The sequence below is a fragment of the Staurois parvus genome, unplaced genomic scaffold (genome assembly GCF_062004578.1).
Source record: "Staurois parvus isolate SC_StPar_1 unplaced genomic scaffold, SC_StPar_1.0 ptg000445l, whole genome shotgun sequence".
Classification (NCBI taxonomy): domain Eukaryota; kingdom Metazoa; phylum Chordata; class Amphibia; order Anura; family Ranidae; genus Staurois; species Staurois parvus.
Genome location: NW_028318241.1, coordinates 124,258 through 142,603, shown reverse-complemented (window position 1 = coordinate 142,603; position 18,346 = coordinate 124,258). Strand labels below are relative to the sequence as shown.

General features: G+C 41.4%; 1 protein-coding gene across 4 annotated transcripts in view; it reads left to right on the top strand.

The window, feature by feature from the left end:
* The window catches only part of KIF2A (kinesin family member 2A), a 121,811-nt gene that overhangs the window by 25,972 nt on the left and 77,493 nt on the right, over positions 1-18,346 (top strand). For all 4 annotated transcript variants that reach the window (XM_089688045.1, XM_089688044.1, XM_089688047.1 and 1 more), the window contains exons 2-3: positions 16,183-16,277; positions 17,834-17,953. In XM_089688045.1, coding sequence (XP_089544171.1) covers positions 16,183-16,277; positions 17,834-17,953 — 215 coding nt within the window. The remainder of the gene's footprint in view (positions 1-16,182; positions 16,278-17,833; positions 17,954-18,346) is intronic.

Here is an 18,346-nt window from a genome sequence, read left to right as displayed (position 1 = left end):
AAAATATACAGTGTTCTGTGTAAATTCATTTTAGCTTTTTATGGCCCTTGAAATACAGATTTCCTTTTGTAGTACATGTATCAGAAACCTCAGTCACAAAGCACTAGAAATAAGGCTGCTTCATTGCCTGTTATGTAAAAGAGGGCAGATGTGTGTTGGATTATCCCGTCAACTAAACACAGCATAGACTGCAGCTGTACCTGATTGCCAGGGTTGTCCCAGGCTATGGACATTTGGCTTTGTAAGCAGTACTGTTTTTGAACAGCTAATAAACCTTAAAAGTCAGTGTTCTGGATTCTATTTTTAATTCTTAGCATTACATTGGCCTTTTTGAAGCATTCTATTTAAAATGACAAAAATTTAGTTTAAAAAAAATATACCAATGTGCATTAGCAATATATCATAAAAAATTGTTTAAATGGTAGAAAGTCCCATACATAGTTACATAGTCTGGCTGAAAAAAGACAAACGTCCATCCAGTTCAACCATAAAAAAAAAAGTTATAATCCTACACCCACAGTTGATCCAGAGGAAGGCAAAAACCCCAGCAAAGCATGATCCAATTTGCTCCTGCAGGGGAAAAAATTCCTTCCTGATCCCCCGAGAGGCAATCGGATATTCCCTGGATCAACTTTGCCTATAAATAGTAACCAGTTATATTCTATGTATCCAAGAAAGAATCCAGGCCTTTTTTTAAAGCAATCTACTGAGCTGGCCAGAACCAACTCTTGAGGGAGTCTATTCCACCTTTTCACAGCTCTTACTGTGAAGAAACCATTCCGTGTTTGCAGATTAAATTTTATTTTCCTCCAGACGTAAAGAGTGCCCCCTTGTCCTCTGTGATGACCTCAGGGTGAATAGCTCTACACCGAGTTCACTATATAAACCACTGATGTATTTATACATGTTGATCATATCCCCCCTTAATCTCCTCTTCTCAAGAGAGAATACATTCAGTTCCTCTAATCTTTCCTCATAGCTGAGCTCCTCCATGCCTCTTATCAGTTTGGTTGCCCTTCTCTGTACTTTCTCCAGTTCCCCAATGTTCTTTTTGTGAATTGGTGCCCAAAACTAGACTGCATATTCCAGATGAGGTGTTACTAATGATTTGTACCGGGGTAATATGATATCTCTCACTCTGGAGTCTATACCTCTTTTAATACAACAGAGGATTTTGCTCACTTTAGAAACCGCAGCTTGGCATTGCATGCCATTATTAAGCTTGTGATCTACCAGAACCCCCAAATCCTTCTCCTCTATTGATTCCCCCAGTTGTACCCCCCTAGTATGTATGATGCATGCATATTCTTAGCCCCCAAGTGCATCACCTTACATTTATCAACATTAAACCTCATTTGCCGAATAGTTGCCCAATTAAACAGTGCATTGAGGTCGGCTTGTAAGTTGAAGATATCCTGTAAGGACGTTATTCCACTGCACAGCTTGGTGTCATCTGCAAAGACTGAAATGGAATTTTTAATCCCAGACCCTATATTGTTTATAAATATATTAAAAAGTAAGGGTCGCAAAACTGAACCTTGGGATACACCACTGATGACCCTAGACCATTCAGAGTATGAATCATTAACCACTACTCCTTGAATACGATCTTTTAGCCAGTTTTCTATCCATTTACATACAGATTTTTCCAAGCCCGTAGACTTTACCTTACACATTAGCCGTGTGTGGGGAACTGTGTCAAACGCTTTTGCAAAATCCAAGTATACTACGTCCACCTCCACCCCTCTGTCCAAGGTTTTGCTCACCTCATAAAAAGAAATCCGATTTGTTTGAAAACTTCATGAGTCCATGCTGTCTGTTGCTTAAAATATTTTTTTCCAGCAAGAACTCATCTATGTGGTCTTTTATTAAACTCTCCAGTATCTTCCCAATTACAGAAGGTCTATAATTACTTGGTAAAGATTTTGACCCCTTTTTAAATATTGGCACCACATTGGCCTTTACGCCAATCCAGTGGTACTATGCCAGTCATTAAAGAGTCCCTAAACAATTAGACAATGGCTTTGGAATGACAGAGCTCAATTCTTTAAGGGCCTGTGGGTGTCTGCCATCCGGTCCAGGTGCTTTATTCACCTTTATTCTGTCTAAATATTTTTGGATCATATCTATTGTGAGCCAATGTGGATCATCTGGAGCTGTGTCAATACCATGCCCATTGTGGACAAGAGCTCCCCCATGCTCCTTTTGTATACACAGAGCAGAAGAAGGTATTTACTAAATTTGCCTTTTCTTTGTCCTCAGACACCCACTCAAGATTGTTTTGTAAAGGGCCTACATGCTCGGACCAGACCTTTTTACTATTAATATATATGAAGAATTTTTGGGGGTTGGTCCTGCTATCTTTTGCAATCTGTCGTTCATTTTCAATTTTTGCATATTTTATTTCCTTTTTGCAAATTCTGTTCTATTCTTTGTAATATTTAAACGATGATAGTGTTCCTTCATTTTTATATTTAATAAAATCTCTTTTCTTATTATCTATAGCTTTTTTTTAACTTTGGCCGTAAGTCACATAGGTTTGATTTTTAGCCTTCTAAACTTGTTGCCCATGGGAATATATTTTGCATTGTGTTCACATGCAGTCTTTTTGAAGAATTCCCATTTCTGTGTTGTTCATCGATGCCAATATTCCCTCCCAGTCTAAGTCTTGCAGAGCAGCTCACCGCCTTGGAAAATTAGCTCTCTTGAAATTGAGCATTTTTTTTATTTTTCCCGTATGTGCTTACTGTTTACAACTAACTATAAATGAAATCATGTTATGTTCACTGCTACCCAGATGTTCTTTTATATGGATATTCGTAATAAGCTTTGCATGGTTTGAGATTATCAGGTCCAGCAGAGCCCCATTCCTAGTTGGGGCCTCTATAAACTGTATCATAAAATTGTCCTGTAGTAGGTTTAAAAAATGTTTGCCCTTTAACTGTTCCTGCAGTACCATTACTCCAGTCAATTTCCGGGTAGTTAAAATCCCCCATTATTATCACTGTCCCCGCCCTTGCAGCCCTTTCCATCTGTGCAAGGAGCTGAGTCTCCACCTCCTCATTAACACTGGGTGGCCTATAACAAACTCCCAATGATTACCTTTGTAGTACCCACCCCCATGTGCAGTTCCACCCATAATGCTTCAGCCTCATAACACTCTCCATCAACTATGTCCTCTTTCACACTCGCACTGAGATCACTTCTCACATAGAGACAGGCACCACCACCTTTCCTATTTACCCTGTCTCTCTGAAAGAGAACATAGCCAGGAATATTTATGGCCCAGTTATGTGAAGAATGAAGCCAAGATTCAGCAATACCAACTAAATCATCGCTCTCTTCATGCACCAAAGCTTCCAACTCGCCTATTTTGCTTGGCAGACTTCTGGCATTGGTGAACAAACACTTATTTTGCATATTCCTTGAAATCACAGATCCCTAAACAATCTTTTCCAAGAAGATATTCTTCAATGTGAAAGCACACCTAAGTGCCCTTCACACCTCATGGGTGTCTTCTCACCTTAACTGTAGAACCCCACTGTGATAAAGGTCACTAGCACTTTATGCAATGCTCCTATCTGGATCTTCACAGTCAATGGACCTCTGGCTCCCAGGTGCAGAGATAACGTAAAGGAAGCAGAAAATATGCCTATAGTGCAGACCGCTCTTCCAGTTTTATTAAAAAAAAGTAACATTTTCACTCGCATATCAAAAGGCTATCACAAAGCATTCCCAAACATGGCGTCCTGACTCTGCTCAGCGTTATCACGTCACTGCTCACCTAGGCAAGTACATATACATTGCTGGCTTTCTTTTGGGTTTGTGGTGTGCAAAATGATTTATGGCTAAGACCTGCTGATTGTGTCCAATCATAGCACAGAGTGCTGAGTTTGCAAACACACAGGACTCTGTACACAGAGCAGTGATCTGGCTTTTTCTTCTTCTTGAAAAAGCAGGACAACAGCCAGATCATGGTACAAGCAGCATACATTACTCCTTAGGAACACAGTTAATCCTTTGATTGGCCCTTGATGTTAACCCTCTCTAGCCAGTGTCGTTAATACAGTCACAGTGTTATATCTGGTCACTGTATTAGTGTCACTTAGTGATGTTGGTGTCAGTGTACCTCCGAGCAAGGGTCTGTTAGCACCAGATTGTCTGCCACACTATCACAGTCTCATAAGTTGCTTATCACCACCATTACCAGTGTGGCATCGTAACTGTAGTTTCCCGTATATATACCATAGTATTTAGATGCTATAACTTTCACACAAACCCATTAATATACACTCATTGAGATTTTATTTTATTTTTTTTTACCAAAGACTTGCAGAATACATTTTGGCTTAAATTTGTGAAGAAATTAGATTTTTTTAATTTTTTTGGGATATGTTTCAACAGACATTAGAAAATGTTTTTTTCCCCCTCAATTTTTGGTATTTTTTTTCATTTTATTTAACAAAGAATAAAAAACCCAGTGGTGATCAAGTGCCACCAAATAGAGCTCTCTGTGTGAGGAAAAATTATATCAATTACATTTGGGCACAGTGTTGCATGACCGAGCAATTGCCAGTTACAACTGTGCAGTACTGAATAGCAAAAATGCCCTGGTCATGAAGAGGGTAAAATCTTCCAGAGGTGAAGTGGTTAACCTCTTGGTGCTAGCTGCACACATATATGCGGCCGCTCGGCGGGTGGGCCATAACACTGAGCAGCAGCATATTTATGGGGGAGGAAGTCTGGGCCAAAAGGTTAAAATGATTGTAAGGTCCATTTTATTCTATTTTTTTTAATTAACTTGTCAGACTTGCCTGTTCTGCACAGAGCGGCCCCGACCCTCCCCTTCTTGGGTCCCCTGCTGGCATTCCTGGCTCCGGCCTTTGGTGAGTGCCCCCGTAGGACAGCGGGTCGCGACCCCTTTGGGGTTCGAACGACCCTTTCACAGGGGTCGCCTAAGACCATCGGAAAACACATTTCCGATGGTCTTAGGAACCGAGACACCGCTCCCCTATCTGTCTCCAGGCTGGTCCGCCCACATGCAGATACGCCCTCCCATCATAGAGATGACATGCCCCTGTCCCTGCTCGGGCCGATCTTCCGCCACTTATTAAATCTACCCCCCTCCCCCGTGTGTTTTCGATGATTGGCACTGTACCTGCAGCGATCCGGAATGTCCTACCCAGGGAAGAGCTGTATTATAATGAGAAAATGTGAGGCTGTGCGGCTCCCGGAGATGAATGGCTACAATATCCTAGCTGCTGAGCCATGGCCGGCCCTCCCTGAGGCCGGCTCCAATACGTGCACCGCTACCTGCGTCCATAGACACAGCGCAACTTGGACCTGCCCCCATCCTCTTTGCTACTGGATTTGACCGACAGCAGCCAATGACTCCCGCTGCTCTCTTTCGTGTGAAAACAGGAAGAGAAGACCGATGGGCACAGTGCTGGCTCAAGTGATAACTCAGAGAAATATAATAGTGGGGGGGTTTGGGGGGTGGTGAGTTGGCGATATGGATGCCTAAACATATTTTTTTCTTAATGTCTTAAGTGCATAAATGCTAAATCTGCAATAATTGTTTTTTTTTTTTTTTCTACTATTAAATGACAATGTAATTGCATAATCACAGACGTATTGTGTGCTTTAACTGGTTGTAAACCCTTACATATTCCCAATGAAGTGACTGGCCTCAGGTGATGCATAGAGATGGAACAAATCTTTCTACATAAGTTGTACCTGTTTTTCTAACGTCATCTGTTTTGTATATGCATTCAAAGTGCAGAATTTACACAGGATCTGTCAGCTCTGAAAAGCAGGGGCCAAGAGCTGAAGTTATACTCAGTGAGTATACACACACACCTGAGACCATCAATCGGCTACTGATGCAGATCCTCTCCCCTCCGTCACCATGTTTACTTGGTTTTAGGAAAACTTGTCAGAAGTGATTCATGCTGATAGCAGAGGAGCGAGGTAGCAGAGAGAAATGATGGTTAGTGCTCTGGATTGCAACAAGCACACACCATAGAGGGATATGCTTTGTCCATATTTTATGTCTGAGGCGTACAGCTACTTTACGATTTGTCCAGTTCTAGTCTATATGGTTATCTTGTTTTTGGATTTGATGAGCCTTTGTATTATTGCCTTCGGTATCATGAAATTACTTGCAACACCCTTTAAGGCTAACTCCACCTTTTTGGTAATTGGCAATAAAGGTCTGCACACCGCCTATTATATCTTCACTGTTTTGCAACCAACAATTTTGATCATACAGAGTAAGCATAACAAGAATGCAATAAAGTTTTATTCAGTATCTAAACACAATTATTCAATAGGTACAAATATCCAAGTATGTCATATTTCAGCAAATGTATGTGCTCCTTTGTTCAATTCCAGTCTATAACCGAAAAGAACACATGCATGTATATGGGTAAAATGAGCACTACTTAGACATATAACAGCTCGTGTTCAGTAACACAGAAGGAAAGAATTAGGGATGCACAGAAATTTCGGTTGCCGAATTGTTTCGGCCGAAATAAGCCCTATCGACATTTTGCCCATATAAAAAGACGAACCAATACAGGTGCCGAAAATGTCCTTTGGCCAGTGCAGGAGAGAAGATTGAGAGTGCCGCTGCAGCTTGGTTCTGCCCTGCGCCGTTCTGACCGGGGAGAGATGTGGGTTGCTCTGACCCCTCCTCCTGCAGGAGGGAGGATCGGCTGCGCAGTGATGCCTTGGCGCATGCCCAGTGTTAGTGGCCGCGCCACTTCATGGACCAATCTGGGCTGCTTTTAAGTTTACTACAGGGTGAGGGGAGTAGGCTATGCATAGAACTGGTTTCAGGACCGAAGGCTATACATAAAATGGGTGTCAGGGGGGTCGTGACACCCATCCCATGCACAGCCTGCGCACCTGACACCCATCCCATTGACCGCTTTTAACGCCTTCTCCACCTGGCCTATTGTACAATGACGGCCAAGCGGAAACCCTCCAGCGCGCTCTCACTGGCTGGACACAGCCGATGACTACACTGGCTCGCTGACAGTGTCAGGATCTGTTTCGGCTTTCGGCCAACTGCATCCTGAATTTTTGGTTTCGACACCAGATTTTTCATTTCGGTGCACCCATGGAAAAAACCCAACTTCTCAGGGGTGTGGGAACCCCCTTTTTTCAAGAACCTGCAGGAGTTATTTGTTCCTATCACTAACACCTTGGGTTTTTCACCTCCTATTCTCTTCACCAAGCTGTTGCTCTGAATTCCTCCTATTCTATTCTGAGTGCCAAATTCCTGTATGTTCATTATTTCTGAACATCATTTGCTACATGACTAATTGGTGCTTGCTTTATGTACATGCGTGTACACTGGTTATAATTCACCCTGAACAAATCATGGTTACGATGCTGTGCAAGCTCCCAATTTTTATTTATTTTTTTCCCCTGCATATCTGATTGCATTTGCAATATTTAGCAAAAGGTGGGCATAGCTTTAAAAGCAGTTTATAAATGTATTTGATGTTTGACTAAAGCCCTGAGACAAGCTAGCGTCTTTCCTGTTAGACAGCTAAAGGCACATGACCTTCCAAATATGATCTAATCTTTCAAGTTTTAGCTTGGTCAAGGCTGTGTCCTTTGTAACATGCATTTCAAACCATTTTTTGATTTCAATGGTCTGTTGTGCTAGTTTGTAAAACAAGGAGTGTGATTTCTTAGCAACTATCTTGCAAGTAGTTGCTAAATCAACAGGCTGATGCAAACTGTTATGTTCTGCATTGTGATCCTGGAACTGCCAGCTTCATCCTTCCTGATAGACTCGAAAAGATGCTGATTATTATTTATTTCTTTATTTTACGGTTTCATAGTGCACGAATGCCCAGATTATGGACTTTAAAGTATCTACATATTCTTAACAAGCAGTAAAAGTTTTGAAACAAGCCCCCCTCACTGACCTCAGTAGCTTCAGATACAATGGAGTAATTCATCCTCAAAGATCACACTAGAGACTCTCAAGTTGGGTTTCAGTCTATTTGAAATCTGTTCATGCTCCCTGCTTGCTAAACTCTTTGTTTTAGCACGTGGGCAGCTGTCAATTTTGTCTGCATTGAGGGGGCAGTTTGATTAGGTGGGGGGAAATGCATTAAGTTGAAATATAGGTTTTAACTTTAGAACCACTTAAAAAAAAAAAAAAAAAACCCCAAAAACAAAACAAAAAAAACTAAATTCAACTGGTCTTTTGATGTATTTTTCTATTGTTTCCCAAGAAACCGTGATTGTTAGGACTACCTGATATCTGCTAGACTGAACTAGCTGGTCTCTGAATTCTTTTGTCCAACCGCTTTATAGAACATGAAGTTTAGTGGACTGCTGACCTAATATGCCCGTGTCAGACACCATGCCACTAGTTGCCTGATTTGACTCTTGCATAAAGAACTGTTCATTTTCAGTCTGATACTGATAATGGAATAAAGTAATTTTCTGTGTCCTGGTATAAAGACTGAACTCTTGTGAGGATACAGATCGTCTGCTACTGTATCATTGGCTGGCTGTTGGAGCGCACATGCCTGAAACTGCCCTGAGAAGGCTGCGGCAGCCACATCCTATTTTTTAGGACAATTAAAGAGGATCTTCAGTCATGTGTTGAAAAGTTAAGTTAGCAACAAAAACTGTAACTGCTGATTTTTAATAGACACTTGCCTGTCCCTGGATGAAGCATTTTGCTCACCCAAACCAGTTTCTTAACCGGTCTTCGGTCCACAGCATATTAACTGTGGGCAGCTGGCTGTGAATGCTTGCAGCTTGACAGCCGGCTGCCCACTGCACATGCCCGAGCTGCGTTCTGCTTTGTGAATGGTCCTGCAGCTTTCTGGGACCTGTGATGCTCCCTAGAGGACTCCCCCGTGAGTGGAAGGATAACTTCTGAGCAGACCACCTAGATGATATGAGAAGTGGGAGCGATTAGCATTACGACTTTTTAATTACAGTGTGGATTCTTATTATTAATACATCACATTACTTTTAAGAATTTGGAAATGAATCTTATGCAATACAACACATTTTCATTTAGCCTTTATTATAGTGGCACTGTAGATTAATTTACCTTTTGAGTCTTGGAATTCAGTTTTGCAGCTGAATCATCACCTAGTGATGCATTTTACTACATGCCTTTTAAGTACAACTTCCTGCAGTCGGCTATGAATAAATCTGAACTGTTTTACCTACTAAATTATTTGAATCAGCTGAGTGTTTTATTGTGTTAGTCATTAAGTGAAGCAGGTATGGAGTTAAACTGATCTCATCTATTGGCAGGGTTTCAAGACTTACTAGGTTTATTTCTTAGACATCCGGAGATCACATTTCTATTCCTGTTTGTCTGGGAGACCCCTCACCACATGAACAGACACCATTGGATATCTGTTATACGATTCTACTGTTTACTTTGCTTCCTGACAGATTTACCTTAACGTAGATCTAAACCTAATGGCAAAAATCTCATACACTTTAAAGTAGTTCTGCTTCCCATGTTTGGGATGCCCTTAATAATTATTGGCACTCACAAACGCAGCAAGCGGTTTTAGAGTGATTCGTAAATGCACACATTTTTATTTTTTCCCCCCAAATTCACAAAAAGCACAGGTGTGAATGGAGCCTTAGTGCAGACATGTCATGCTCTAGTGGAGCAGTTGACCAAATTCAGCAACCTAAATTGTCAAGGTGCTGCATTATATCTACTCTGGATTGCACCTACATATTTCCAGACAAATGTTTATAGTAATAGTAAGAAATGCAACATTTTATCATGAGGAATAGGGCCACAGAACATTTACTGGGGTATAAGCTGCAAAATAGCATGACACATAGGATAGTTGGGGCATCATTCATTTTAATGTATACGTATAGCTATTTTTAAAATATGTTTTAATAGCATAGGGACAGATTTGAACCCCTTTCAAGTTAATATTGCTGTCTGTGTCAATCCTAGGTAGATGATTTACTCTTGGTGACCATCTCCTCTGAGGCATGAAATGATGGAAAATCCCAAATGTCATTAAAATAAGAATAATAAGGAAATCATCCAGTGGGGGGACCTGTTGCAGTTGGAAACTCCCTTCCCTTTGTAGTGATTTGCTCTTGCTTCCTGTTCCGTCTCTGGGATGTGGGAGGTAAAGGGAAATCTCCCCAACAGGACACGGATAGCAAAGTAAATAGACAGGTTTACCCTTTTCTCTATCCACACTAAAAAGCAATAGGTGGCTACATACAGTTTAATTCCTTAACTGGCTCAGAGGCTGTATGTGGTCCAGAAGATACCAGTTTCACATACAGTACTTGCCCTCGAGTAGGCTTTGAGTTCAAGGTAGAATTGTGCTGTTTGTGTCCACCTTTTGTAGGAACTCGTTAGGATAGATTTATGGGAGCTGCTGCTTCACTCTTTAGCTGCGGTCACTGAGCATCTCCTTTAGTGATGCACCGAAATTAAAATTCTGAAATTTTTTTCCACTTTCATGTTCATTTTTATTATTTTTAACTTATGATTTTATTGCTTTCACATAGGGGACTAATAGTCCCCTATGTGATAGTATATGAGTGACAGGTCCTCTTTGTAGGGGGGAGCGGGTGGGGTGCAGTGTGTGCAAGGAGGGGGCAGGAGAGGAGCAGTGTATACAGTGAGGGAGCAGTGTATAAGAGAGGCTCCCTCACTGGTTGTCACTATGGGGTTTATTTACTAAAGCTGGAGAGTCCAAAATCAGACTCCCTTCTGCATAGAAACCAATCAGCTTCCAGGTTTCATTGCCAAAGCTTCATTGAACAAGCTGAGGTTAGAAGCTGATTGGTTTCTATGCAGAAGGGAGTCTGATTTTGGACTCTCCAGCTTTAGTAAATAAACCCCTATATGTCGGTGCCGATTTTTAAATGCAATTGCCAGCTTTTTTCTTCACTATAGCTCACAGAATTACCTGTCACTTTCCACGGAGCTAAAGAAAACTGTTTCTTTTATCTCGGGAAAGAAACTAAAAGGAAATGTTTCTTTTAACTGGGGGGAAAGTGACAGCTAATTCTGTGAGCTTAAGTGAAGAAAAAAAAAAAAAAGCCGGTAATTACATTTAAAAACCAGCACTGACATATAGGAGTTTATTTACTAAAGCTGGAGAGTCCAAAATCAGACTCCCTTCTGCATAGAAACCAATCAGCTTCTCAGCTTGTTCAATGAAGCTTTGGCAATGAAACCTGGAAGCTGATTGGTTTCTATGCAGAAGGGAGTCTGATTTTGGACTCTCCAGCTTTAGTAAATAAACCCCATAGTGACAGCCAGTCACTATATACTGCTCCTTTCCTGCCTTTCTCAGCCATCTCCTCCCCCCCACACACATCTGCAGTACACAAAGTCCCCTGTATCGGCACCTGTATCGGCTAAATTTTTCCTATCTGCAGAATGCCGATAGGGCTTTTTTCGGTCGATATGTTTCGGTGGCCAAAATTTTGGTGCATCCCTAATCTCCTTGTATGCAGTACAGGAGTTCATGTTTTTCCTGCCTAACTGACTTGTTACATTTTAACGGCCTATTGGGTAGTTAAGCCAAGATCAGGATAACTACTCAGCATCTAGACACTTTAGGCCTCATTCACAGGGAAATACCGATTAGTATACCCATGTGTAAGGTCGTCTTCACTTTTTCCTGGATGCACAGGTGTTCTGCGCAGACAGCCTGTACACGTCAATGACAGGCTGCTCACTACATGGACCTCCAAGTGCATCCCAGAGAGTGCGTTAGTGCAGGTCTGACCGTGCATTGCGGCTGCACAGAACACCGCTGCATCCCACGCGTATGAGATGGCCCTTCTCATGGCTGTACAGATCAGTGAGCCTGTATGATAGAAGTATTAAAACACGTTAGCGATGGTAGATTTTATATATTCATCCTCAGATTCCTGATAAAGAGCCCACGTTTTTGGATTTTTCTTGGATACTGTAGCACATGGTCAAGATGCCTAGGATTTCTGTAGTTTAAAGTAGAACTAAACTCTCTTATTACTATTTTTTTTTTTTTACAGCAAAGGAGGATGCCATCTTACATGCCGGTCACATCAAACTTTACTTTGAAATCGTGTGACTTACAGTGAAGTCGCACAATTTCAAAGTCGGGTGACATGCCGATTTCAGGTGTGATTTGCAAGACATCTGATACAGATGTCGATGCAAATCGCACCAAAAGTAGTGCATGTACTACTTTAGAAATCAGTGCAGCTCCGACCAAATCGGAACCGCACGGATATGACCATTCTAATTGTGGACAATAAGCTGCGATTTAGCATGCGATTTTTCAAGTCACACGGCTTGCAAATTGCATGCCAATTCGCATCCAGTGTGACCGGGGTCTTAGGCTCTGTTTGCTCTGCAACTGCCATGGTGTTGCACACTCCACCCAAAAAACGGGCCAAAGAAGCTTTGCCCAAGTGTGAATGGGGCCTGAGGAGTAATTAAGCAGCTGTCCCTGGAATAGTTGTTTGCAACCCTCTGCTCTGTTAAAATTGGTTCGCTGGTGTGAACAGACCCTTAGTGTATTTTATTTCTTTGAATAAAATTCTATTTGCTCGAAAAAACAACCGACATACATCTGGTGGTAATTGTCCTACTTATGGACCTTTTGTAGTTTATCTCTCCAAGCATGTCACAGATTCCATAATACTCTCCCTCTAGTAAATACGTTTGTTTCTCTCTAGTTTAATATACAGAATGAAACAGACTTGCTATTATGTTCTGTGTGGAAGTTATGACTAAGCTGTCTGGCATTTATTAAATCAGGTCACCTCTACCTACTGCATGCACTGATTGTATGGAGTATAAGATAAAGACTGTTTATAAAGAGGAAGAAAATACCTTGCGTTTAAATAACTTCCCCGCCCTGAGATAGGAGCGTCAACGAAATTGTGTAGCCAGCATAGACTACGTTATTTCAATCTAGATTTGTGTCTCTGGTGACATCTGACTAATTTTGTGTTGTTCCTTTAAAGTGCCTTTTTATATAAAAAATGATTAAGAATCCTTACACCTACAGTGGGTGGTTACTTTTATCTTCACTTTCTTGAACTTTGGCTCCAAAAGAATCCTCTGCGTCTGACAAACTTGGGATGTGTTGTATGCCTGGTCTTTGGCCGTGGTTGTGTCTCTTTCCTGTAGTGACATTGGGTGAAGTAGGGTGGAACAACAACTTTAATGCTATCAGTGTACAGAAACTGGTGAGGACCTCCGCTTTAAAGTTGTTGGTGTACAGCCCTGGCCAACAGTTTTGAGAATTACACAAATATTAACTTTCACAGTCTGCTGCCTCAATTGTAATTATGGTAGTTTGTATATACTCCAGAATGTTATGAAGAGTGAACAGATGAATTGTAAAGTCCCTTTTTGCCATTAAAATGAACTTCATCCCCAAAAAAACATTTCCACTACATTTCAGCCTTGCCACAAAACGATCAGTTGGCATCATGTCAGTGATCTGCTCATTAACACAATTGTTAGTGTTGACGAGGACAAGGCTGGAGATCACTCTGTCATGCTGATTGAGTTAGATTAACAGACTGGAAGCTTTAAAAGGAGGGTGGTGCTTGAAATCATTGTTCTTCCTCTGTTAACCATGATTACCTGCAAGGAAACATGTACAGCCAATATTGCTTTGCACAAAAAGGGATTCACAGGCAAGGATATTGCTGCTACTAAGCACCTAAATCAACCATTTATCGGATCCTCAAGAACTTCAAGGAGAGAGATTCAATTGTTGTGAAGAAGGCTTCAGTGCGCCCAAGAAAGTCCAGCAAGCTCCAGGATCATCTCCTAAAGTTGATTCAGCTGCGGGACTGGGACACCACCAGTGTAGAGCTTGCTCAGGAATGGCAGCAGGCAGGTGTGCGTGCATCTGCAAAGACTTTTGGAGGATGGCCTGGTGTCAAAGGCAGCACAAAAGCCACTTCTCTCCAGGAAAAACATCAGGGACAGACTGATATTCTGCAGAAGGTACAAGGATTGTACTATTGGGGACTGGGGTAAATTCATTTTCTCTGATGAATCCCCCTTCTGAGTGTTTGGGGCATTCAGAAAATAGAAGGTAAGCGCCACCATCAGTCCTGTGTCATGCCAACAGTAAAGCATCCTGAGACCATTCATGTGTAAGGTTCTCTTCTTAGCCAAGGAAGTAGGCTCACTCACAATTTTGCCATGAATAACACAGCCATGAATAAAGAATGGTACAAAAACCTCCAAGAGCAACTTCTCTGAACCATCCAAGAACAGTTTGGTGACGAACAATGTCTTTTCCATCATAATGGAGAACTTTGCCATAAGACAAAAGTAATAACTAAGTGGCTTGGGGTACAAAATATCGAAATTTTGGGTCCATGGCCAGGAAACTCTCCAGACTTTAATATAATTGAAAACTTGTGGTTAATCCTCAAGAGATAGGTGAACAAAAATTCTGACAAACTTCAAGCATTGATTATGCAAGAATGGGCTGCCATCAGTCAGGATGTGGCCCAGAAGTTAATTGACGGTGTACCAGGGTGAATTAAAGAGATCTTGAAAAAAGGTCAACACTGAAAATATTTTTTGCATAAATTTAATGTAATTTTCAAAGCCTTTAACACTTAAGGAATGCTTGTAATTAATATTTCGGTATACCATTGTAACATCTGACAAAAAGATCTGAAAACACTGAAGCAGTAGACTTTGTGAAAATATTTGTGTCATGCTCAAAACTTTTGGCCAGGACTGTACAAACACAGTTTCTTGTTCTTTGTGACATGTCGTCTTACATTTACAGTCAGGTCCATAAATATTGGGACATCGACACAATTCTCACATTTTTGGCTTTATACACCACCACAATGGATTTGAAATAAAACGAACAAGATGTGCTTTAACTGCAGACTGTCAGCTTTAATTTGAGGGTATTTACATCCAAATCAGGTGAACGGTTTAGGAATTACAACAGTTTGCATATGTGCCTCACATCTTGTTCGTTTCATTTCAAATCCATTGTGGTGGTGCATAGAGCCAAACATTTTAGAATTGTGTCTATGTCCCAATATTTATGGACCTGACTGTAGTTAGAGGCTGCAAGCAATCAGGTCATGTTGGTGTTTTAGCCATGTTTAACTCAACATGAACGCTTAAACATGTTAGCACAATGCAGTGCCATTCATTGTGAATAGCACCTCTGTACACTTTGCAGCGGACACGCAATACATTACAATGAATGCACAACAATTGGAGCATGCATGCTACAATGCAAATTGGTGTGTTGCTTTCCAGTGCTCTGCAGTGCATGTCCTTCAGCTTTGGGTACCATTCAATCGAACGGCACCACATTGGAGAAAAGCATGTATTGTGCGTTTTTACTTGTTGCAGTAATGTATGCTTTACCACAACGGCATAGTGTAAGCAGACCTAAAGTCAAGATCTGCTGTGGCTTAGGCAATTTTTAGAAATGTTAATTGTACCTAAGCAGTATCCAGAAAAATGTATTTTTTTTTTTTTCCCTACAATTCTTTCCCGTGCCCATGGTCCCGAAGCTGTATATTTGCAGTGTGATATCTAAGGCACTGATGCCTCTGACAGCTAGTCTGAGAAGACTTGCATTGAGATTTGGCAATGACACTACTGTGCTGCTGACTGTTCCCCTTCTGACGTAAAGGAAGCGATACTCTGCCTTTTACCAATATGGCTGCTTTTACTCGCACAATGCAGAACAAGGCATTTTAAATTGGGAATCTAGTGAAAGATCAACTGCAGAGGGAACACAAGCAATGCTGGTGATCTGTCCTTTGCTCCTTCTTTTTTTTTTTTTTTTCCCCAAAGCTTCCAGAGTTCAGTATCTCTTTAAAGTTTTCCCCTACTTAGCAGATTGCAAAATTGGTTAACAATGTTTTTTCAAATCCCTGTTCACACAGATTAGCCTTGGCCTCAGCAGACTGCTTAGAGGCACTGGTTTGAAAACCACCAGAATTGGAGTCAACAATGTCTATCAGTGTCAACAATTTAATGTCTATCATTACCCTAAATCATACCTAGCTATTATGAGATCCCCCATCATTGTAACTAACCTGTGTACTGAAGTGGTCAGTTGCCTTTTTTGATAAAAAAAAAAAAAAGTTATTGGTACTCTTGCCTAATGTGCTGTCAATGTGTTGGTTTTGCAGGTCGAATACACCAAGCCATGGTAACGTCCCTAAATGAGGACAGTGAGAGTATTACAGTAGAATGGATTGAAAATGGAGACACAAAAGGAAAGGAGGTAGGTAAATGTAATCCTTAGACATCTAATAGTAAGGGTAGTTAGAAGAGCTCCAGGAAATATATTATTGATTTGATGTAAGTGTAAAGTGTTAATTAAACGTACTGCCTTGCTCTCTTGTCTGTAGTTAAGAATTTCCAAACAATGTGCAGAAAACACAGCTGTACCATTAGCTCAATGCTTCCGATCCAGCAGCAAACTTCATCTCTATAGACTTCCATTGCAGCAATCTAAAGACTCACAAATTCTTGGCAATCTCAGGTTTTGTTATTTACCTGTCTCCGACCCAGCAGCATATTGCTAATTTAATTGCACAGCTGTTTGTGAAAATGTTGTCATCAATGCCTACATACGTGTCCTGCATTCCTATTCCTTCTGTCCCAGTTACTTTCAGCTTGTTGTTCTACCATATGTCCCTATAGCTTAGTTATATATGGACTGTGCTGTTCCTGCAGAGCTGAGTATAGCAGCAACACAATTAATTTGCTATAGCTCAGTAAAGTAGGTGCTGCATCTTTGCTCTATAGCTCAATTTCACAGGTGCTGCAATATTTCTTTATAGACCACTATAGTAGGAGGTGCACTATTCCTCTAGTGAAAGGGATAATTTACCTTCACAAAAGAACTGCATATGCAGGTAAGGGGCGTCTATGGATAAAAACAAACCGTGTCTTTGACTAAAGTTGAATAATGTCCTTGCTTTAGGTGTAGGCCGTTTATGTACCTCATAAAGCCTGACTGGAATACTCCCAGGACGTTGCTAAGCAAGGCCTAGTCATTTACTGCTCAACCTCACCATCACAGGAGTGAGCTTTTTTCTGATGCAGACGCCCTTGCATGATCCTTCTGTAGTAAGTCTTGAGAGCTCACTCCTGTGATGGAGGAGGTGAGCAGTAATGACTAGGCCTCACTTAGCAACATCCTGGGAGCATTGCAGTCAGGCTTTATGAGGTACATAAATGTCCTACACCTATAGAAAGGGTATTCTTCAGCTTTAGTTAGAGCTGAGCGGTCTGTTTTTATCTACAGACACCCCTTATCTGTATAGGCAGTTTTTTGTTAAAGGTGAAGTATCCCTTTAAATACATTGGGGGCTGTTTTATTCCTATATGGCTCAGGACGGCACTTGCTGCATTATATCTTTGTCAGTTTAGTAGGGTTATTGGCTGTACACTCACCTGCACAGCCGAGCTTGACAGGTGCACGGATCCAGATGGATAGCCTGAGCACCCATCCCTGGGTACCTGTCAAACTCTGCTGTGCGAGTCTTTACTACTGGTGAGTGTCCATTCACTTGTTTGGGCTGTGAGCACACAGCTGAGCACTCCTACAGAAAAATAAACAAATGGCTCTTCAAAGTACGGGCTAAGCATCCATGTTAATGAGCTTTAAAAGAAAGAAATGTTCCAAAAGACATATACTTTGCAGGTCAACATGGTGTTGCCCCATCAGACTCTGTTGACAGGTGCTATATATCGTATCAATATGCCAATTTTCTGTATGTTTTTGTGTCTGAGCAGCAGTATCTGAAATTGCTTATTTTTTTTTTCTTTTAGATTGACTTGGATAGCATATTTGCACTTAACCCTGATCTGGCCCCAGATGAAGAGATTGATCCTGGTCCTGAGTTACCGCCTCCACCTACGCCTACAACAAAAGTTAACAAAATTGTCAAGGTCAGTCCCTTTTCTAGGGCAATAAAGAGGTTATTCAGTCACTTTAAAAAATACAAATACACTAGCTGCTGATTTCTTAATAAAGAAGCACTTGCCAGTCCAAGGATCCACTGTCCTTTACCTGGCCAAGTTCTTTGCTGGTCTTTATGTCCCTAGCACCACCACATTGACTGTGGAAAGTTGGCTGTCACTCCCTATGGCTTCACAGCTGGCTCCCCACTGTGCATGCGTGAGCCACGCTGCGCTTTGTGAATGGTCCTGCAGTCTCTTGGGAAGTGTGACGTGTCCCTGGGGATTATGGGCAGGGAGATGGGGGTAGGGGGCAAACTAGGTGATCCCAGTGAAAGTGGAAGCAGGTACCTTCCAGAAATGGGTAACCATGGAGGGGGGAGA